This window comes from Culex quinquefasciatus, chromosome 2 (assembly GCF_015732765.1).
Source record: "Culex quinquefasciatus strain JHB chromosome 2, VPISU_Cqui_1.0_pri_paternal, whole genome shotgun sequence".
NCBI lineage: Eukaryota > Metazoa > Arthropoda > Insecta > Diptera > Culicidae > Culex > Culex quinquefasciatus.
Genome location: NC_051862.1, coordinates 116,445,969 through 116,466,548, shown reverse-complemented (window position 1 = coordinate 116,466,548; position 20,580 = coordinate 116,445,969). Strand labels below are relative to the sequence as shown.

Sequence of the window (20,580 nt, the reverse complement as noted above, 5' to 3'; positions counted from 1 at the left end):
GCCTGCCCTCGCTTCGAGGCAGCGCGAAGCGAAATGCTGGCCATTATCGGAGCAGACACCAGCCCGGATAATGTGGTGCGAAGAATGTGCAGTGACATCGCCAAGTGGAATGCGGTCGTCGGAGCGATGACGCAAATCACTTCGGCTCTCCAGCGGAAATTGATCAGAGGAGGAACGACTAGGAGCCTAGTTGAAAACCCACGAGTGTGGCTGTGAAGAAGAGCACATTATGATGGTCGGCTCTACCAAATCGGTACACGTCTCGATGGTCCAAGGAGAGGGCTGCATATGACTAGCCGATCAAAAGTAACGCGATTCTTAGGCGCGGTTAAACCCTCGCATGGACTCATATGTAAGTAGAACAGGAAATGGTTCTAGTACCCGGCATGGATCCTGTAAGTAGACTAGTGCAGAAATGCAACGCCTCCCCCCGAAGTTATACCGAAAGGTGGTCCCGGGGGGAAAAAGGCACGACGTTCAAGGACTGGTTTAGTGGGTCGGGAAAATCTTTTTTCCCAACCCCACACTACCTGAGAAATTAATTATCAGGTGTCTGGTAGCAGATTCCGACCTTGTAAAAAAAACACACACACACATACCACACACATACATACACACAGACATTTGTTCAGTTTTCGATTCTGAGTCGATATGTACAGTATGTAAAAAAGTATTACACCCCTTGGGCACTATGCACATATTGTGATGAAACATCTAAACAATTTAATGTTGACAGAAACCTACACCCAAAATTCAGAGTCGAGATAATCGTTCTCTCAAAATTTATTGAGGGCTCAGTGCCAAAATCGATAGAATAATGGTACCAACTCACACCATCATAACAAATGAGTTCATTCGTTAGTTGAATCAATAAATCTCCAACAAGTGTCATACATCGACTTCTGACTTCTTCTTGGTCACCAAGCTGTGGTGGCCGAGGCAGCTTAGTCATTGGATTGGTTTGTCAAAGGTCTCTGGTTCGATTCCCGTTGTCGACACTTTTGGTTTTTTGTTTGACGGATGAACTTTTTTTGCAAATGAACCTCGAGAGAATAGTTCTATCGCCCATCTCGAGCTGTGTTCTCTGCGTCCGTGAATGGTACCACTATTCTCTCGACTCGAGACCATCATTCTCTCGGACTAGCGCTGCCAGTTTTGGGTGTAATATCTCGTTTTTGCCAAAAGTGGATATTAGCCGTTTTTTCAATGGTGGGCAGACTACCCTACCCTACTTTGATGTTTTGGTGCTCCCGGGTCCTGTAGGCTGGAACAATTTATTTTCAAAGGGTTCTGGACACTGTTCGCTCGGAGGAAAAATATATTAAAAAAACTTTTCAGAGTTGTATTCCGTATTAAGAGTTTATTTTAAATCTATGGCTAGACTTTTTTTGACAAATCTTACCATTATTTTAAATATCCGGGACATCTTCATGGTTGACAATGCAGGACAAACCTATGTTTGTTGCTTGTAAAACATGTTAGCTTTAAACCTGCTCTTTAATTGTCAACTGCACATTTAGAATGTTATGTTTATCAAATGCATAACGGTAGGTTCACAAGCAGCTTGATCATAACATTGATTTAATTGCATCCGGATGTTTAAGTTCGTGTGACTTGAATGTTGTTGCATGATTGGTTTAATCTATTAGATCAGTTTTAATTTTTGAGTTTGCTACTGAAGTATGTGGCAGTATAAATCTATTCCATTTCTCAGTTTGTTTGCAGTGATTCGAAATTTGTAAGTCATCTTTCAACACTAAATTTAACTTTGCCTAATCCAGTTGATTTTCATCCATTGCAACAAATGTGTAGCTAGTGAACTTATCTTAAAGCATATTTTTGAATTTATTGTATCGCGTTTTAAAGGAATTTACAATTAAATCAGTACAATTTTCTTACTCTTACAAATAGTTGTGATTTCTCGTAGTTGGTAAAATAATATCATTGTTGAAATATTGTTTTACAATGTTGATTCTGCATTTTACCTAAAATACTCGTTATAATGAAGGACGAAACTGTGCCGTTTGTATTTTCAAAACTAAAAATAAAACACAAACATCATAACGCAGTGCAAAATAAATTAATCATTAAAGAACATTGAGCAGATTAGAAGCTATTATTCACATAATTCGTTTTAAGGTTCGATACATTTCTTCACTGTCTTATGCGTTTAGTTAAAATGTTGACATTTTTACAATAAATAAGTTCTCTGTGGAAACATTATTCTATGTATTTTAAATTAGTTTAACTTCTAGAATCATTACTCTCACTAAAGCTTTCACTTGAATCATGCCGACTTACTGATGACTTCGGTTTGTATTCGGTTATAACAACCGTTACAGAATTTACAGTGACTTCTCGTGTTTGTCCGCTAGATCGGTCGATGTTTTTCAGTCGGGGAGGATATTTCGATCTTTTGTTTTTATTCCGTGATGTTTTGCTTCCTGGTGACTTGGAGTTCTGCGCAGGAGTTCCTGAGGCCCCGGGAAAGGCTTGTGTTGCCGCTTGTTGTGCTACCAGCGCCGAGTTAAGGCGAGGTTTGCGGGTTGATGTGCCTGGAACCGAGTAAACTGAAATTAATTATAATGCATCCCCTTCTTTTTGGCAGTACAGGTATTTATATGTATGACAATCCCCTTTCTTATAGTATGAGTGAAATTGTATTTTTTTTTGTATTTAGACAACCTAATTGATGTTTATGGTTACCTACTAATAAGAAAAATGTACAGCAATCATTCTTCAAGAAATTATACTTCTTTTCACTCATAGCATAAGAGGAGAGGAATTCCCTTTACCTTTCCGTACGTCGCACATTAAGCACTTGAACGCTTCGGCTGTGTTTCTATAGGTGCACACACTGCAGTCCCAAAAATTCTCCTCTACTACTTTTGATTGACGTTTTGCACGACGAATCGGTGATTTGTTCTTATCCATGTCTTGTAATCAACGTCTAGGGACCCGAATATTCAATGTTGGGCTAATTTTGCAATAAAAACTGAGACATTTTGAACACTGCAATTGAATCGGAACAATTTTTTCAGCTTTTTGATGATGGCTGCAACAAACGTCACTTTCTTAATCGTTCTCCTCCTTGGCTACCTACCCGGTCGTTTTTCTGCTGCTCTTGATATAAACATTGTTCTCTTATGAGCATCATTATAGCTCACCAAAATGGCAGGCAGCTTCGCTTAACTCCATTATGTCTTTTTTTGACAATGTTTATAGCAAAATGGGAGTGGTCGGCATCAATTTGAAATGACAGTTAATTTTAGAAACTAAAGAACTGTTTTATTGGTAGGACTGATACAAAAAGGTATTTTTATGATCAATTCAATTCAAACAAAAAAATGAAGTGATTTTTTCGCAGAAAATCAGGAGGCAAAAAAAGAATTAACGCTGAATGTTTATATTTTCATCCGAAAAACTTTTACAATTGATTGTAAACCATTTAAAATGTATGAAAACGAAGTTGACTTTATAGCTGTCGGCCACCATTGCTAGTTACAGATTGTCAAGGGAAACAGATTGGTCGATGCAAAATAAATCGGCACTGTACTATCGGCATTGATTTGCAATGACTTCTTCAGCCGTGATGTCCATGTGTCCATGTCCACGTCTTAAATAAAAATCAATGTAGCTTTTAATATGTTAAATAGATCATTAAGACTTGATTTCTACTAACGATTCATAAAAAATACAATTCGATTTTTAAATTTATTAGCTGTTAGAAAAATAAATGTAAATTTGAGGTTATTTAAATAAATCCAAATCTGATTACAAAATTGAAAACTGGATTTAATTTCTGTTTTAATAACGTATAAAACTTACCTAGAAACTTTTTTTCCGTTTTGTGATTCGAACTTATTTTCCTTGGAAAAAACTTGACACTAAGAGAATAATTAAATAATCCTATCCATTTTTTTTTCAAAGTAACTTTTAAAATATTTAAAAGTATGTAGAGTCGTAGTCGGAGTCAGAGTTGGAGCCAAAAAGTTATTGAAAGCTTGAGTCAGAGTCGGAGTTGGGGTAGGAGTTGGTAGGCCGGAGTTGGAGTCGGAGTTAGAGTCGCTTGAAATACGACTCGACTCCGCAGCCCTGTTTTGATAAAAATATATAATACCGTCAGTGGGAGTGACTATGGGGCTATGTGTCAAAAAACGATACACCTATCGAAATTTCTTAATAACAAAAACAATTTAAATAACATCGAAAATCTTTCAACGTAGATTTGTTCTTAGATAGTTAACGAACATTTTCCCAAAATATGGTGGATTTTGACGATCACTACCTTAAATGAAAGTAGTTTTAAAATTGACCCAATCTCACCCCTTAGAGGGGGTGACATTGGGTCAAATGAAACTAAAATGATGCTCAAATACAACTATAGGGTAAAAACAAGTCATCCAACAGTGTTTCTTGTTCGAGGGAATAGTATTGACATGTTACAATGTTTGAAGTAGATATTTACAAACATTTGAGTAGTTTTCGAGCAATTCCAACAAAAATATAAGAAAAATGATTTTTCAAGAGGTCATTTTTGGCCAAAAACGTACCTCAACTTCAGACAGCTGTCAAAATAACAGGATTTGTTCTAGGAACGAGATTTTTTCAGCGAAGTCATCTAAATATGTCATCTACACAACCCTTTTAACAGAATTCAGTTTCATTGAGAAGAACCTGAGAAATGGTAAAATACGTAAAAAATCACTTTGACCCAATCTAACCCCCAAGACCCAATGTCACTCCCACTGACGGTACTTCTGGAGAGAACATTCTGGGAGTTTTGTTTCGGCTGATCAGTCAATTAAAAAGCGTATGGTCCGTTTTATAACAATGCCAACATTTCGATGCTACTGGGGGGCATCTTCATAAGGACCTATTATTTTATTGAGACAGTAACATTGACGTGAGAAATACAACAGAACTTACCAGGGCTACTTTGTCAGGTTTCGTCGATGGGGCGATACTTTGTATCTTCTGGTATGTTCGGTGATGATCCCGGGACTCCAACGGACTACAACCCTAGACTGATCTCTCATCTCGTGGAGACGATAGCCGTAGCTCGTCCAACGTGCTGAACTCGAGCTGACGGCTGTGGGAGAAAGCTAGAGGTCAACGGTCATCACCGAGGATCGCGAGGATTGTGCCGTTGCAACGAGATCAAATTTTATTTGAGTAAAAACCAACAACATTGACTGTTCTATTGCTTTAAAAAAACATACTGTCAGTGGGGGTGACATTGGGTCTGGAGGGTGAGATTGGGACAAAGTGATTTTTACGGATTTTGCCATTTCTCAGGTTCTTCTCACTAAAACTAAATTCTGTTAAAAGGGTTGGGTAGAGAACATCATAAGATGACTTAGCTGAAAAAATCTCGTTCCTGAAACAAATTCTGTCATTTTGGCACCTGTCTAAAGTTGAGGTAAGTTTGTGGCCAAAATTGACCTCTCAAAAAGTACTTAAATGTTTGAAATTTTTTTATTTTTTTTATTCATAACTTTTTTTTTATTAGGTCCTTTTAGGTGCTACGACCAGGTTAGGACCGAGGAATATTTGAAAATCTCTACTTTAAACATTGTAGCAGTTCCATACGATTCCCTCGAACAAGAGGGACTTTGGTTATCGAATAATCTAATGAGTCTTTGAGATTGATAATCTGGCAACCTTGTTTCTACATTTTTGTGGTATTTATGTACTTTTAAAACCGGGTCACTTATTTCTATAAAAAATATTTCCGGATCTATCATCCGAACTGAGATCAGAAACCTTGTCTTTAGTTATAACAACTTATTAGATGTTTTGGTAATTTTTGAAGCTGGAATTTATCTCACAATAAAAACAGAACTATCTGGGCACTAGGGTTTCTATGGATTTCATTGTTGAAATTAGAATTAATTCATTTCTGTGAACCATTTTTGGTAATGGAGTTAGGAAGGCACCAAATAAATTTAAATTAGTTTTGAAAAGTTAGTGAAGCGAAATCAACATTATTTTCATGGGGTAGTTTTGTTGAGTGGCCCCACAAATAATATATCCAACGAGTCCAAAACATTTAAAAGCTGGCAACCCTGCCTCAAGTTATTGCCACTTATGTACTTTTTTTTGCTGTATGTAAACTATGTCCGGACCCGTCATTCGACCCGTCGTTGGCTAGATAATCTAAAGACCTTTTCAGCCGTTCTAAGAGATTTAATATTTGTGAGAATCATTTGGAATGGGTGAAGATGGTACCAACCACATAGGTGGTTTAATTTATTTTTAATGATGTGTGATATAAAACTGAAATAAACATTGTATTTTTAATAATATTAACATTTGTATTACCGCTTAACTATTTGCACACATAATGTAGCGTCGATTGGTATGCTTCTATTTCTTTGATTTGCAATCGAGTGTTGGTACCGAATAGTATTTTTTTGGAATGCTCTTGTTCATCAGAGTCTTTTCTATTTTGTGTCAACTTTTATCTTAATGGTTTAATTTGGTTATTCTCTCCAGTTGTTTTTTCCTTTGTATATCCATTTGCTGCAATTTCCATGACTCAAATACCCACGACTCAGTGCCTTTTCTATTTTTATCGATCTATTCTATACAGTTGTGATTTGAATTTATAGCTTTGCGATTCTCAAATTTCGATTTTTTTCTTTTTATTTTATACGATCAATAATTTATTAAAGATATTTTAACTACTTAAATATTAATTACAGTTAGCGAGCAGCAGTCCTAAGTGCTCCTTTAAATTTATATATATATATATATACAGCAATTCCATTTGAAAAGAGCCTAAACCAAAAAAAAAGTTCTCCGATCGGGCTCAAAATTTTTCTGGGGGTTCCTTGGCCAAAATAATTAGACCCGTATTTTTTTGTTTGGCCATTAGGTGGCCTACATCGTGCTAGGGTGGTTCAAAAATGGCAATTTTCGTCATTTTCGCAAAAACCACTTTTTCTAAAATCATATCTCCGCGCCATTTCATCCGATTTTAGCTGTCTTAGACGCAAAAGAAAGGTGATGAGTTTGGCTATTTGGGAAAAATAGTAAAAAGTTCCAAAAATCTAGCTTAACTATTGAAAAAGTCGTATGAAAACTTAAAATGGCGTTTTGACCGTGTCTGGACCAAAGAGCCTATGTCTGAAAATATTTTTATCGGATTCCTCGGAAAATTTGCGATGTCGAACCGTACGTTTTGGAGATACGATTTTTTGAAAATAAAAACTGCGTTTTTCGACGCGCCACGCGCAAAAACGGGAAAATGACGAAATCGGCAAAAAATCAACTTTTTTCACTAAAACTGCGATAACTTTAAAATTTCAGCGATGACCTATACATGTCTGGGTACCAAAATTTTCGTAATTGAGAGACGCAACTTTTGGTACCATAACATCTATAGGTCATCGCTGAAATTTTAAAGTTATCGCAGTTTTAGTGGAAAAAGTTGATTTTTGCCGATTTCGTCATTTTCCCGTTTTTGCGCGTGGCGCGTCGAAAACGCAGTTTTTTCAAAAATCATATCTCGAAACGTACGGTTCGACATCGCCAATTTTGATATGTTATGTGAAATTTTCCGAGGAATCCGATAAAAATATTTTCAGACATAGGCTCTTTGGTCCAGACACGGTCAAAACGCCATTTTAAGTTTTCATACGACTTTTCAATAGTTAAGCTAGATTTTGGAACTTTACTATTTTTCCCAAATAGCCAAACTCATCACCTTTCTTTGCGTCTAAGACAGCTAAAATCGGATGAAATGGCGCGGAGATATGATTTTAGAAAAAGTGGTTTTTGCGAAAATGACGAAAATTGCCATTTTTTGAACCACCCTAGCACGATGTAGGCCACCCTAATGGCCAAACAAAAAAATACGGGTCTAATTATTTTGGCCAAGGAACCCCCAGAAAAATTTTGAGCCCGATCGGAGAACTTTTTTTTTGGTTTAGGCTCTTTTCAAATGGAATTGCTGTATATGGGTCATTCCAGGTCAACTGAGTACACTTTTGGACTCGACCTTCACCGATTTGGACCAAACTTGGAGGGAACGTTTATCTATCGATAGTTAACAGAAATCCCAAGTTTGGTGCTGATTGGACCATCCCTCTATTTTTGGCACCGCCCTCTTTTTTGGCGATTTTCTAAAAAACTTTTTTTTCTTTTAATCATAACTTTGCAACTATTTGAGCAAAAGACTTTCTACAGGTTGCATTTTATAGAAAACTGTCCAAGAAATTCGATAAAAATAAAATTTTAACCCTTAAATGCCCACTAATATTATATATTAACGTTTTAAGTATAAAAATTCAGTTTTGACCAATTGATTATATTTTTATTTTTTTTATTTTATCACCATCGTGTTCCCCGGACAATTTTACATAATAATCCATATAGATTTCAAACTAAAATGAACTATTGACGAGATACAGCGATTTTACTGAAAAAAGTTTGATTTTGCGCAGCACTCCGAAGTTCATGGTGTACTTTTCAACAAAAAGGAATGAATCTCGCATAATTCGGTTTTTATATGTGAGAAACTTATTTCGGATTTGAATTCATAGGACAGAGTGCAGTGCAAAGTCAAACTTTTTTCAGTAAAATCGCTGTATCTCGCCAATAGTTCATTTTAGTTTGAAGTCTATATTGATTATTATGTAAAATTGTCCGGGGAACACGATGGCGATAAAATAAAAAAAATAAAAATATAATCAATTGGTCAAAACTGAATTTTTATACTTAAAACGTTAATATATAATATTAGTGGGCATTTAAGGGTTAAAATTTTATTTTTATCGAATTCCTTGGACAATTTTCTATAAAATGCAACCTGTAGAAAGTCTTTTGCTCAAATAGTTGCAAAGTTATGATTAAAAGAAAAAAAAGTTTTTTAGAAAATCGCCAAAAAAGAGGGCGGTGCCAAAAATAGAGGGATGGTCCAATCAGCACCAAACTTGGGATTTCTGTTAACTATCGATAGATAAACGTTCCCTCCAAGTTTGGTCCAAATCGGTGAAGGTCGAGTCCAAAAGTGTACTCAGTTGACCTGGAATGACCCATATATGGATTTCGAGATATGTGAATAAATTAAATCGACTGTTTCGAAACATTTTTATCGAAATGAAAATGACAAAACCTAACAATAATATTTATCCTAGCCGAAATAATTTCACGTATTGATGCACCGTGAATGATGAATTTGATTTAATTTGTAACTCGCACATCGTTTGTGGAACTATGATCAATGATTCCAACATTGTTCAGTAATACTTTCAGTAGTTCTAGTGTTTTAATACTCATGTCTGTTCAAATGATAGCGGCTATCATTTGAATGACAATGATTGTTTCTCAATTAGATGATTGCGTGGCAACAATTTTGCTTAGTTTTATGTTGTTTTGGTTATGGTCCTCTGTCCACTTGCTTGATGCTCTCAATTAGTTGTAAAGGTCGTTTCATCTTCTTTTCAATGGGTTTTATTTCAGGATTATTTTTCAGTACATATTAAATGATAAAAACCAATCCAAACCAAAAAAATTACATTGATTTTGAACAAAATCATCAGTAAAAAATTGGAGCAATCGTATCATTAGATCTACAATCACTTTTCAACAGGACGTTGCTTGTTTTTGCGCAAGGATACGCCGTATTAAAAAGTTATAGAGATTACAAGTTGATTGGTTTTCTATCTGTATCTGTATCTGTGCTTTCATAAATTCATGTGGATAGTTCTGTATGTGATTTGTTTCGTTTCTTTATTGAGCAAAATGTAAATACCAGTGACTAGAAGAAAGTTTTTTTTACGTTTTCTAGTACAATTTCTATGTGATTTTATAATAAGATACAGGAAAAGTTAGATGTCTTTTTTTATTCAGATAACCACAATTGTGAAATGAAACAAAACGAATCACCAGATTAAGGCAAATTATTACTTTTAAGGAATGAATTCGAATATTAACAAATGGATTGTTGAACAATTTTAATGTTGTTATTTAAGTGTTCATGCTTTATTTGTTTGTAAAGACTATTTACAAATCACGCGGCCACTTTTTTGGGAGATAAATCCCATCACCTTCTTAATCTGTCCAAGTGATTTGTGAATAGGCCTATCGCATACTCTCCAATATAAAAAGATCTAATGAATGATTAGGTAAGGTTGAGACTCGTTTACAATAGGAACAAAACGAGCCATAAAGACTCAATTTTTAAAGAAAATTAGAAACAAGATTCAGTTATGAGTTGTTTCTTCCTTACTGTCTCATCTTCATAAAATAGTTTTCATTTTGAAATTTAAATCTGGAGTTTTTTTAAAGGTTAAATAAACCAAATTTCTAATTTGTGCTTTTTGGGTGTTTTTGAAACCGCCTTGAGTCAGGGGTATTAAAAACCACCCAAAAAGCAAAAACTGAAAATTTTGTTCATTTGACCTTTAAAAAAAAACTCCAGTAATTATGCTTTCAGGGCTAATGTTAACATAATCTGATCGATTTTTCAAGTTTCATTTTAATATTTAATTTTGTTTTTGATTTCTCTGAATTTTATTTATATTTTTGCAAAAGATATCTCAGTTTTGTTTGCCATACAAAATCAGAACACATGTTTTTGTAGACATTGTACAGTTGCTAAATTAAAAAAAAATCCGATAAGATCATTGTACTTGAACTAAATATAAAAAACTCAAAAATATTCCTTTTAAGCAGTCATAATAGAATAGAGTACACACATTCAGATAGTTCTACAGCTAGAATGAAATAATAATCTTGTTACTAAATAAACTGCACAATATTTATCTTCAAGCTGGAAAGTTAATTATTGTTTTTGTTGGCAAAAAAACGTATCTGTATCTTTTGTGCTCCAGTGATGTTTTTAAGGCACTTTTCAAATTCAATTTGATCGAAAACTAAAAAAAAAAACAAAAAAGTTAGCATGTGTTTTAAGATAATGCAAGGGCTTATTTGGTACAAGAAAAAAAAAACAAATAATTACTATATTTAACATATTAACAATAATCATTGAATGAAATGCTATGCAAAACTGATATTAATTTCAAAACATGATTGATTACCATAAGTAAACAGCATCGATGCTGATCAAATCATCATTGGTGATGATGACCATAAGTGCAATGCAAAGAAAGTATGACAAAGGTGTTCAATACGGAATCTGGGGATGAAAAAAGGAATGCATGTCAGTCACGACTTTTGGTGGAAATTGCTCATATTTCCAACCTTCTGCGCACAGATTTGTAAACTACTATTTACATCTGTCGAACTTAAATTCATTTTTCCGAATAGCTTGTACACTCAGTAAGTTGGAAACGTGACCAATAACATGTATTGTACAAATCCAACAAAAGATGTTGATTGTGGTAAAATGTATTTGTTCTTCTTCTTACGTTCACTGGTAAATAGTTATTTACAGAAAAACAGCAACTGTACGTTTCGATAAATATTTTTTTCCTTTATTTTCATCGAGTGCATTATCATTCACTTAGTTAAATTCAGCATATTCACTTACGTAATTTATTAGCATAACATGTGGTTTTGGTCGTTCTATAATATATTTTTCTATTTTTCCGTATCGCCAGACGCAACACCGATTGTTAAAAGCTAGACTCAGGTCATAAGATTATTGAACTGAAATTGTATTAATAATGTATGTTACAGCAAGGTACCGAAAATAGTGATCATTCATTCAAAATTGTGTCAGAGTTGGATACATGGAAATTCCCTTTAAATCTTTTTATTTGTGCTTCATTGAATTAATCGTACTAGGTATAACAAGTTGTGTTTTTTCTTGATTTTTGTAATGAACGTCAACTCAATGCAATTCATATTGCGTAGAACTGCTATTTCTCAACAAAAATGTAATCAAAATAGTGTAGTAACAACAAGACTCATGATTTGCCACATTAACTAAGTGGTTTCTCGTCTTTTTGATAAGTTCTCTATATTTTGTGTTGATGTGTGTAAGTATGCATTTACTTTGTTGAGTATGTTACGCATAGAAAATATTGCGTTTTCAGTATTCCATTTTTCGTATTTTCATTCCACTTTTTATAATAATAATAATGATTTCTAAACCTATTTTCTCGATAGACATGAACAATTCACGTACATACATATTGATTTTTTGTCTCCTTTTCTTTTTCTTGATTGATAGAATTGAAAAAAATGATACAAGTGTGTTCAAGTTGGAGAAATTTATTTGATAAGTTTTGCTCACAAAGAGTTTTAAGGAAAGAGATTAATGTTTTGTAGTTGAAATTTATTCGTTTAATCATTTCAAATTTGGCGTAGGGGTGCATTTTGTAGCGATAGATTAAGGTGCAAAATCGACGAATATTTTGTTTGGTTTTCTGACGACATTTCAAAACAGATAACGTGGAGAAATGCGAAGGTGAAAATTAAAATGCAGCTTTTTATGAAGTTTTATTTTTTTGCAATACTGTTTGTTTTCTTTTTAGTTGAGTTATGTTTAAATGGTTCCTAAAAATAATGTTCTGCCTTAAGGTTCATAGTAATAAGAAGTCTCGATTTAAGGATCGTGTATCTTATTTTACAGTGTGCTGCTAAATTATTGTCTATATTATTTTGAATCATTTTCGAACGAAGTTTGCATTGACGCCATTGCAGGCAACATTTGCGATTATTTATAGTGATGAAAAGTGAAAATAAATTTGTGCTATTTCTACTAACTGCAAATTAAGCCTGCATCAGCATGAATTCTAGCTGACAAGTTGATTTTTACATAGTTAAAGTATTTTTTATTGTCAAAATTAAGAAAATATAATACCGTATAAGATGAAAATGTGGAATGCTGGCTACACCAACTTATTTCTTGCGTTCCATTTGCTGGATATTGATAAAACCAAATATGTCATTTTTATTCAAAATACCCAACAAAAATACTTTATTTTTCCAAAATAATGTTGTTTTGCTCAAAACAGTGAAGTTCTTCAAAAATCGAAAAGATTATTAGTTTGAAAAGAAAAATACATATTCAACTAACTAATAGCTTGTGAACATGATATATTAATAAGATTCTTTCAACAGCAATGAATGGTTTTCTCGCACAGAAAAAAAAAACAATTCTCGTAATCGTGAATAAAGTTCACGAATGTGAGAACCACGAAGGAATTTATTCATAAGTATGGTGCATTTGCACTATAAACGTGAATATATTTCTTCGTGGTTCTCGCATTCGTGAATTTAATTCACGATTTCGAGAATTGATTTTTTTCCGTGCGACTTGTTTCCTCATATGTTCGAGCTCAGCGATATCCTTAGATATATATCACCTTTAAAGTACATTATCTAATATTTAACTTAATTTATTCAATATGGCAGCATTGTTTGTATTAGTTTGTCTCTGTAACAGTTTACTCGCAAACATGGCGCACTTTGTCAATTTATTTTGTCAGATGTTCTATTGCTTGTGAACGATTTGCAAACCTTCGCATTATCCAATCAATGTTGTTAGGAAAAATATTTGATTTGTTTTCCTTGAAAAACCATACTGTTGCAATGCGAATGTGCCAGATGCTCAAGCCATCATCATACGCTTCTGAAGAACTGTATTCGAAAATGACCTTCCTGTTTCCAACAGCTCCATTCCAAAAGAATAACAAACCAGTGGATTTTTAATAACACGATGCTTAGAAGAAACTTTTCAGGAAACCGGCTGGTCCAGCATCTTGGGGTTGTGCCTGTGCTGTTTTGAGTTTTGCTTGAGCATTTTTTAAAGCTCTGAAATAAAATAAAAATGGTTATAAACTGTAGAGCAGTTTACCTCATCGTAAAGCTTACTGTTGAAGGTCCATAATAGTCTTTTCCTTCTGATTTTGTTCCTCTTGGGTCATTTGTACAAGTTGCAGCAATCGTTCTGTTTCGGCAGCCGATCGTTGAGCGTCCTCTTTAGCTTCATTGAAGTCTTTTGTAATCCTGAGGTGGTAATTAACATTTAGTAAAAACATAGAAATTTCTTCTTTTTTATTAACTTACTTATCTAGCTGTTGCTGCGTTTCTGTTAACTGTTTGTTCAATTCGCCTGCTGCTGCTGCAGTGCCACCAGCCTAAAAAAGAATTATTTACATCAAATTAACCGTTTAAAAATAACATACACAATACCTTTTGAAGTGACTTTTCCAGCTGGTCCATTTGTTCTTTTCGTTTTTTAAGCTGCTTGTCAAACTCGACTAGATTTTTTTCTTTCTCCTCCAGCTCTTTCCGCTTGTTTTCGATAACCTTTCGTTGGTCCTCGAATGTCTTACGTTCACTTTCAAGCAGTCGAGTGGCGTCCTCGATTTGTTTCATTTGTGCTTCGAGTTGCTTTCGATCATGTTCGGAAATACCTGCTTGCTGGGCTGCTTTCTGGTTTGCTGCTTGAGTTGCATGCTGAAGTTCCTGTTGCAACACTTGAATTTGTTGTTCCATTTGCTGCAGTTTTTGGTGTTGTTGTTGTGCTTTCTTTGCCGCATCCTGGGCTTCCAACTTTTGAAAAATGAAAAGCAATGAATTATGAGATAAGTGATAACACTTGTGTGCCTGTGTGGATTAATTATAACGTGCACTGGACTAATATTCCAGAGGTCATTGGTTCAAATCCCCAAGCATACGCAACAAATTTTAAGTAAATAAGCGGAACAGCATTTGAAAAAGACCCTCTCCGATCCTACTCAAATTTGGCAGGGTTGTTGATACTTTCAAAATATGCAAGAATCCTGAATTTCGTCTAAATGAATTTTGGTTCCTCCCCCAAAAAAACGATTTTTAGCGATTTATTAGCGAATTCCCTATTTTAAAACGGCGATAGCTCAGGAACCACAAATCTTATAAGGTCGGTCTTAAGCTCTGTTTTGAAGGAAATTGGACGTAGAGTCCATTTCCGAGCACCCTTTAAAATTTGTCTTAAGGATTATGCAAGAGCAAAATGTGCTATCATATCATACCAATTTAAGGTAATGTTTTGATATTGCAAAATTGCAGAATTTGTCAATGGTCGAACACCACATTTTGGTATTCTTTTGGTATTACAGTGTTTTATCAAATTCCTCTGAAACTATGAGAAAATTTTGACCAATTTTGACAAAATAATTAATTTTGCGCTAAAATGATGTCTCTAAGCGAATGATTTCATTGAAAACCGGAAATTTCAAACTTGATTTTAAACATTTTTGATATACCCCCTAAAGAAATTACTTGAAATTGTGGAAAATTTTCTAAGTCAGGATGGCACATTTTGGTATTATTTTGGTATTGAAAGGTTTCATCAAATTCCTCTGAAACTATGGGAATTTTTTATATTTCCACCAAGATTTTTTTTTAAACGTTGAATTTTTTTCTTAGTTGGGGTTGGGATAAGCAAATACTTCGAAAAACGAGTTAATCGACTGATTATTAAATTTTGGTGAATTTCAATCCAGTTTCATTTTAATAACACTTATTTTTCAATATTGTTATTTTTTGGAATCTTCAAGAATTTCAAGCACGGCCGTTCATCAATGACAAATGCATTCGATGTGATGAAGAATATCACTAAGAACAACATGGAATCATCAGGTGAGTAGATTTGGCTGTTGCATATGGATCATTTCCGTTTTTTCACTAACTGCAACTGTTGCACTAAAAATGGTATGAATATATCAAATTTTGGTATTTCTTGTGCAAATACCAGCGACCAAAATGTGCCCTTGGTTGTCCAGTAATAGATGGTAAAATACCATGAAATCATACCAAAATCATGTATGTGGAAGACCATAGGAATTCCAAAATCTGATTTTCCAAGGGCGCGGGAATACCTAAAAATTAAACCATGGCAATACCAAGTTTTGGTATTCAAGCAATGTTCAAAAATCCAGAAGACCTCAACTTGGTATTGAAATGGTTTTATGTTGTGGTATTATTTTACCCTTGGAATAACATGGTTTGGTATTGTTGTGCCCTTCCACATACTAGACTTTGGTATGATTTCATGGTATTTTACCATCTATTACTGGGCAACCAAGGGCACATTTTGGTCCCTGTTATTTGCCCAAGTAACACAAAAATTTGGTATTCCCGTGTTATTTACCCCTGCTCGGGGAGTGTGCACGATCATTTTGATGATAAATTGGTCATATGTCTATGTCTTATGTTAAATTGGCAGGAGAATGCGATGGTGAGGTCAAATTAAAAAAATAGTGCTGTTTTGAGATACGTCATTTAAAGTTTTCAATTGCGCAATACAGGTAAAAACACACCTTAATCTAAATTTTCGTCACGGAAATGGATTCTACGTCCAATTTCCTTCAATATTGAGCATAAGACCGATCTTCTAAGATTTATGGTTCCTAGGCTATCGCCTTTTGAAAATAGGGTTTTCGCTAATAAATCGTTAAAAAGTTGATTTTTGGGGGAGGTACGAAAATTGAGGGGGGGAGGGGGTCCGATTTGGACGAAATTCGGGATTCTTACATGTTTTAAAAGTATCATCAGCCCTGCCAACTTTGAGCAGGATCGTAGAGGGTGATTTCCAAATTTGTATTTTTTCGTGCATACTTCAGGTGGAATGACCCACATACGATGAGTTTTATAGAACAAACAACTTTATTGTTAAAAAAATCTTTCGCAGTTATTTGAAAACCTTGAAAATCTTATTTTCGATGCTTGATTTGGCATGGCAATACGGTTTTTCTTGAACATTTGTTAACTATACATTGAAGATAAACATACCTGACTCTTCTCAAGCTCCTGAACCAGCAACTCGAGCTGGTTTTGGAACTGATCCCGCTGCGTGACGGCATTTTTGAGCTCTTCTTGTATTTTGTCCATTTCTTTGGGATTAATTTGCGGCTGTTGTGGTTGGGGTGGTTGTTGTGGTGGCTGCTGTTGTGTCATTTGCTTCTGCATATTAGTCATTTGCAGTAATTGTTGTTTTAGCTGCTGCTCCATTACCTGTAATATTTAAAAGTGTTTGAAAGATCGTTTATGCATTGATGCTATTCGATTGATAAATTACCTGCATTCGCTTTTGCAGTTCAATTGCTGCCTTCTCGGCTTGATCGGCACGGTTCTTTTCTTGCTCAACGACCTTACGCCACTGCTCAAGTTCACTGTCTCCTCGAGCTCCAGTTTCTTGTAGCATTTGCTTCAACCGTGTGATCTCTTTTTTGTAGTTTTGTATTTCTTGGGAATTGTTTTGAGGTTGACCGTGAGCGCCTTGTGGAGAATTCTTCAGCCGTCTGTTTTCCTCGCATTGTCGTTGAAGTTCAAGTTCAGCGGCGTTCAGTTCTTGCTGGAAACTCATCAGCATATCTTGACTCTTTTCTAGTTGCATTACTAGTTGGTCTCGCTCGGCCATCAGTTGCTTGTTGTCCGCTTCTATCTTCAGAACGTTTTGATCAATATTATTACAAGCTGCATGCTGCTGATGATGTTTTTCGTAAATCTTGGTTGATTGTCGAAGAGTTTCTTTTTCAGCTTCGGATTTTTCCAGTCTCTCAAGCACTCGAGTGAGCTCCGCAGACATGCGTTCAAATTCGATTCTAGTAGCTTCGTAAGCTTCTTGTTGTTTAGCCAAATGTAGTTGCGCTTTCTCAAGTTCTTTGGCAAGTCTACCGGCCTCCATTTCGGTAGCATCTCGGCTTTGAAGAGCCTTCTCTAGTCGATCCCGTAGTCTATCTATTTCGTTTTTGTCGCCCATGCCAACTGAAGCCGCGGCGAGTGCTCCAGGGCTGACTGCAGAGCCTGGGTTCTGCCGGAGTCGTTCCATCTCCTTCAAAAGCTTCTCATGCTTATCACGAATTTTCTCGTACTCGATATGTGCACGTTCCGCGTCGGTGCGTTGTTTGTCTTGGCTGGCAATAAGCTTTTGTACTTCTTGCCGTGCTAAATCTAGCTGTAGTGTTGCTTCATGCAGCTTAAGCTCCATAGTTTGACATTCGTTTTCGCGTAATTCGAATTTTTGTTTAAACTTCTCTAGAGTTTCCTCTTCGTACTGTGACTTGCTGCGGAAATTTTCCAATTCCATCATCATTTTGTCATACTTTTCTCGAAGTCGGTCGTTTTCCTCTTTCAAACGACGCGATTCTCTGGAAAATGATTCATTCTCTTGCAAGCGTCGCATTTCCGCAGCTGTTTTCTCATAACGTTCACGCATTTTTTCAATCTCTAAACTATACCGTGCTGCCTCTTCTTGAGCTGCGTCCAGCGAAGCGGTCTGCTTAGTATAGCTGTTGTGGGCCCGATCCAACTCGTATGTAAGTCTCTCGACTTCTGCTTGGATGTTTTCTTTCTCTGCTTGAGCTCTCCGTAAGTCGGCTTGCGTTTTATCAAGTCTTTCACGGATAAGATCAACATCTTCTTTTGCCTTATCTTCCAGTTCCTTGGAGCGTCCAAGCTGCATTGCTGCTCGGTCGCATGCTTCCTGCAAGCGAGTGGTTTCTTCTTGCAGTTTCCGCAGATCCTCTTTGGCTTTTGCGGCGGCAAGTGCTGAACGTTCTGCTTCAACCTCCAATCGATTACGGTCAGCTTCCGCTGTATCGCATCTGGACTGCAGCCGGTAAATTTCATTCTGTGATCGGTCATACTTTTCCAACATCTTTTCAAATTCTTTGTTTGAATTGTCTTTCTCATCAATAAGTTTTTGACTTGCATACAGTGCCTTGTCTAGTTTTTCCTTCAGTATATCAATCTCTGTGACTGCGTCATCTCGTTCCATTTGTAGCTTTTGGTGTATTTGATGTGCTTTTTCCCAACGTTCTTTGACAACCTCCAGCTCTGTTTGAATAGCATCACGTTCACGTTGATATTTGAGTGCACTACTTTGGGTTCCCTCTGCTTTCTCTTTTAACTTTTCTAATTCATCTCCCAAAATATCTCTCTCCTTCTGCAGACGACTCAACGCAGTTTGTAGTTTATCTGCCTTATCGCGATAACGCTCCAGATCCATTTGCACAGCTTCCCTCTCTTTCTGTACTCGGGAGGACTGGCCAAGCTGCTTATCGAGCTGTGATTGAATATTTTCAAACTCATAGTTGATCTTCTCTTTCTCAAGTTGAAGCTGCAAACCGTGAATAAAATGTTTAATGATGAGCAATGCGAATTACCAGCTAAAACGTCTTTCATACCCTTCTGACTTCACCCACACTTTTGTCGAGTTTTTCTTGCAAATGATCAACTTCGTTTTGAGCTTTGTCCAGAGCATTTTGAATTTTCTCTTGCTGGAGCTGTGATTTGCCCAATGTCGCTTGAGATCTTTCTAATTCCTCACGTATCTTGTCCAGCTCTGCATACGCCTAGAATTATGGAGGATGGTGATTACAATTCTAATAAAAAATCGGCAAGAGTAACCAGAGTGTGAAACAATAAAGAGAAGAGAATGGGGATCTTTGTAATGATCATTAAAGTATCCTATGCGGATGATTCGTGGTTCAATCGTAGGTACGCAAATATTCTAGATGATAATCAAAAGGTTTTTAACCATTTGGATGCTACAGATGTAAAGAAGAAGGTAGATCATAATCGGTTACTGATTGAAGAGTAGGAAGGCTTAAAGCAGATGCTATATGTTATGATATTACATTTTCTGTTACAATATATCATATAAAATGCTTGAGGCAGGAAAAGATAGACATTGTTACTTTTTATAATCTAAAGCTTAGAGTATACTTTTTGGAGTGGTTTTGATTAGATTAATGCTTAATATGTATTTACACATTAAAACCCCTTACAGATAGCGTTGTTTACCAGATACCAGATACTATATGCTAGATATGTGGGTAAACAGTTTGTATATCACAACACAGTCACATGATGAAGATGATCAAACAGTACAATATCGATTGCTTCACTTCTACCGTACATCACTCGGTGCAGTATCAAGGATAGTTATACTTCCACCTACCTTTCCGTTTTTGAGAGTCAGGAATAAAACTTTTTATTCGTGGAAAAAAATATACTCCAAAAAATAAGTGTGTTGGCTTTTTTATAAAAACAATTACTGATGTACACATCAAATCATTATTAAAGCGTTTTTTTTAAGTTCCCAAAACGGTTGAAAATGAATCAAACACGCAAGATTAAGACTTTCAAGATCCCCATACTCTAAAATTCTTTGTGGTCATTGTCATCCTGTACTGTATGATAAGATAACCATCCTTATTGCGACACCATCCATTAAACAATAAAGGCTCCTAAATAGTTACAAATCAGGCTAATGCTCGCGAATCATGACAATGAGAAGAATGTACTAATTTTATGTTTGGTTGAGTTTATCAGTTTAAAAGTAACCACAATGTGTGATAAGGATGGTTATATTGTGAAAAAAAAGGTATTGCAGTGTCAGTTTTCTACGGTTGAGAGTAAAACTCGTTGATGCGTACATGTAAAGTGTTGATCTATTGTTTTGACATGTGGTAGTAAACATTTACCTTATCCCTTTCACTAACAATTCGTTGTATTCCAGTTTGACTTCTTTCCATTTCTTGCTTTATGCTTTCCTGTTCACCTTGTGCGTTCTCAAGTTTAGCTTTGAGTCTATAAACTTCGCCTTGACTCTTTTCTAACTTCTCTTGCAAGGCTGCGGCTTCGCCTCTTGCTCGTTCGGCATCAGACTAA

General features: G+C 35.6%; 2 protein-coding genes across 8 annotated transcripts in view; both read right to left on the bottom strand.

The window, feature by feature from the left end:
• Window positions 1-1,331: 1,331 nt before the first annotated feature.
• LOC6039951 (YY1-associated factor 2) lies at window positions 1,332-3,110 on the bottom strand. 2 transcript variants are annotated; one of them, XM_038257415.1, is made up of 2 exons: window positions 2,796-3,110; window positions 1,332-2,555 (listed from the first exon to the last, which is right to left on the bottom strand). In XM_038257415.1, exons 1-2 carry the CDS (start codon window positions 2,932-2,934, stop codon window positions 2,245-2,247), a joined length of 450 nt encoding a protein of 149 aa, XP_038113343.1. In that variant the 5' UTR covers window positions 2,935-3,110; the 3' UTR covers window positions 1,332-2,244. The 2 variants fall into 2 exon arrangements, 1 of the variants encoding a protein (XP_038113343.1); XR_005277734.1 differs by having other exon boundaries at window positions 2,412-2,570; window positions 2,796-2,938.
• A 6,280-nt stretch (window positions 3,111-9,390) lies between these two features.
• Window positions 9,391-20,580, bottom strand: part of LOC6051485 (myosin-10) — a 32,651-nt gene continuing 21,461 nt past the window's right edge. For 4 of the 6 annotated variants that reach the window (XM_038251921.1, XM_038251923.1, XM_038251922.1 and 1 more), the window contains 8 exons: window positions 20,394-20,576; window positions 19,092-19,259; window positions 16,982-19,024; window positions 16,696-16,917; window positions 14,113-14,475; window positions 13,987-14,057; window positions 13,792-13,926; window positions 9,391-13,731 (listed from right to left, as the gene is read on the bottom strand). In XM_038251921.1, coding sequence (XP_038107849.1) covers window positions 13,641-13,731; window positions 13,792-13,926; window positions 13,987-14,057; window positions 14,113-14,475; window positions 16,696-16,917; window positions 16,982-19,024; window positions 19,092-19,259; window positions 20,394-20,576 — 3,276 coding nt within the window. In that variant the 3' untranslated portion in view covers window positions 9,391-13,640. The remainder of the gene's footprint in view (window positions 13,732-13,791; window positions 13,927-13,986; window positions 14,058-14,112; window positions 14,476-16,695; window positions 16,918-16,981; window positions 19,025-19,091; window positions 19,260-20,393; window positions 20,577-20,580) is intronic. The other 2 variants (XM_038251925.1, XM_038251926.1) reach the window with 1 other exon arrangement.

Excerpts from the sequence above, each read along its gene's own strand:
- LOC6039951 (XM_038257415.1), bottom strand. The coding sequence starts at position 2,934 with ATGGATAAGAACAAATCACCGATTCGTCGTGCAAAACGTCAATCAAAA. Across the intron at positions 2,556-2,795 it reads AATGTGCGACGTACGGAAAG|GCACATCAACCCGCAAACCT; the intron begins GTAAAGGGAATT and ends ACTCGGTTCCAG.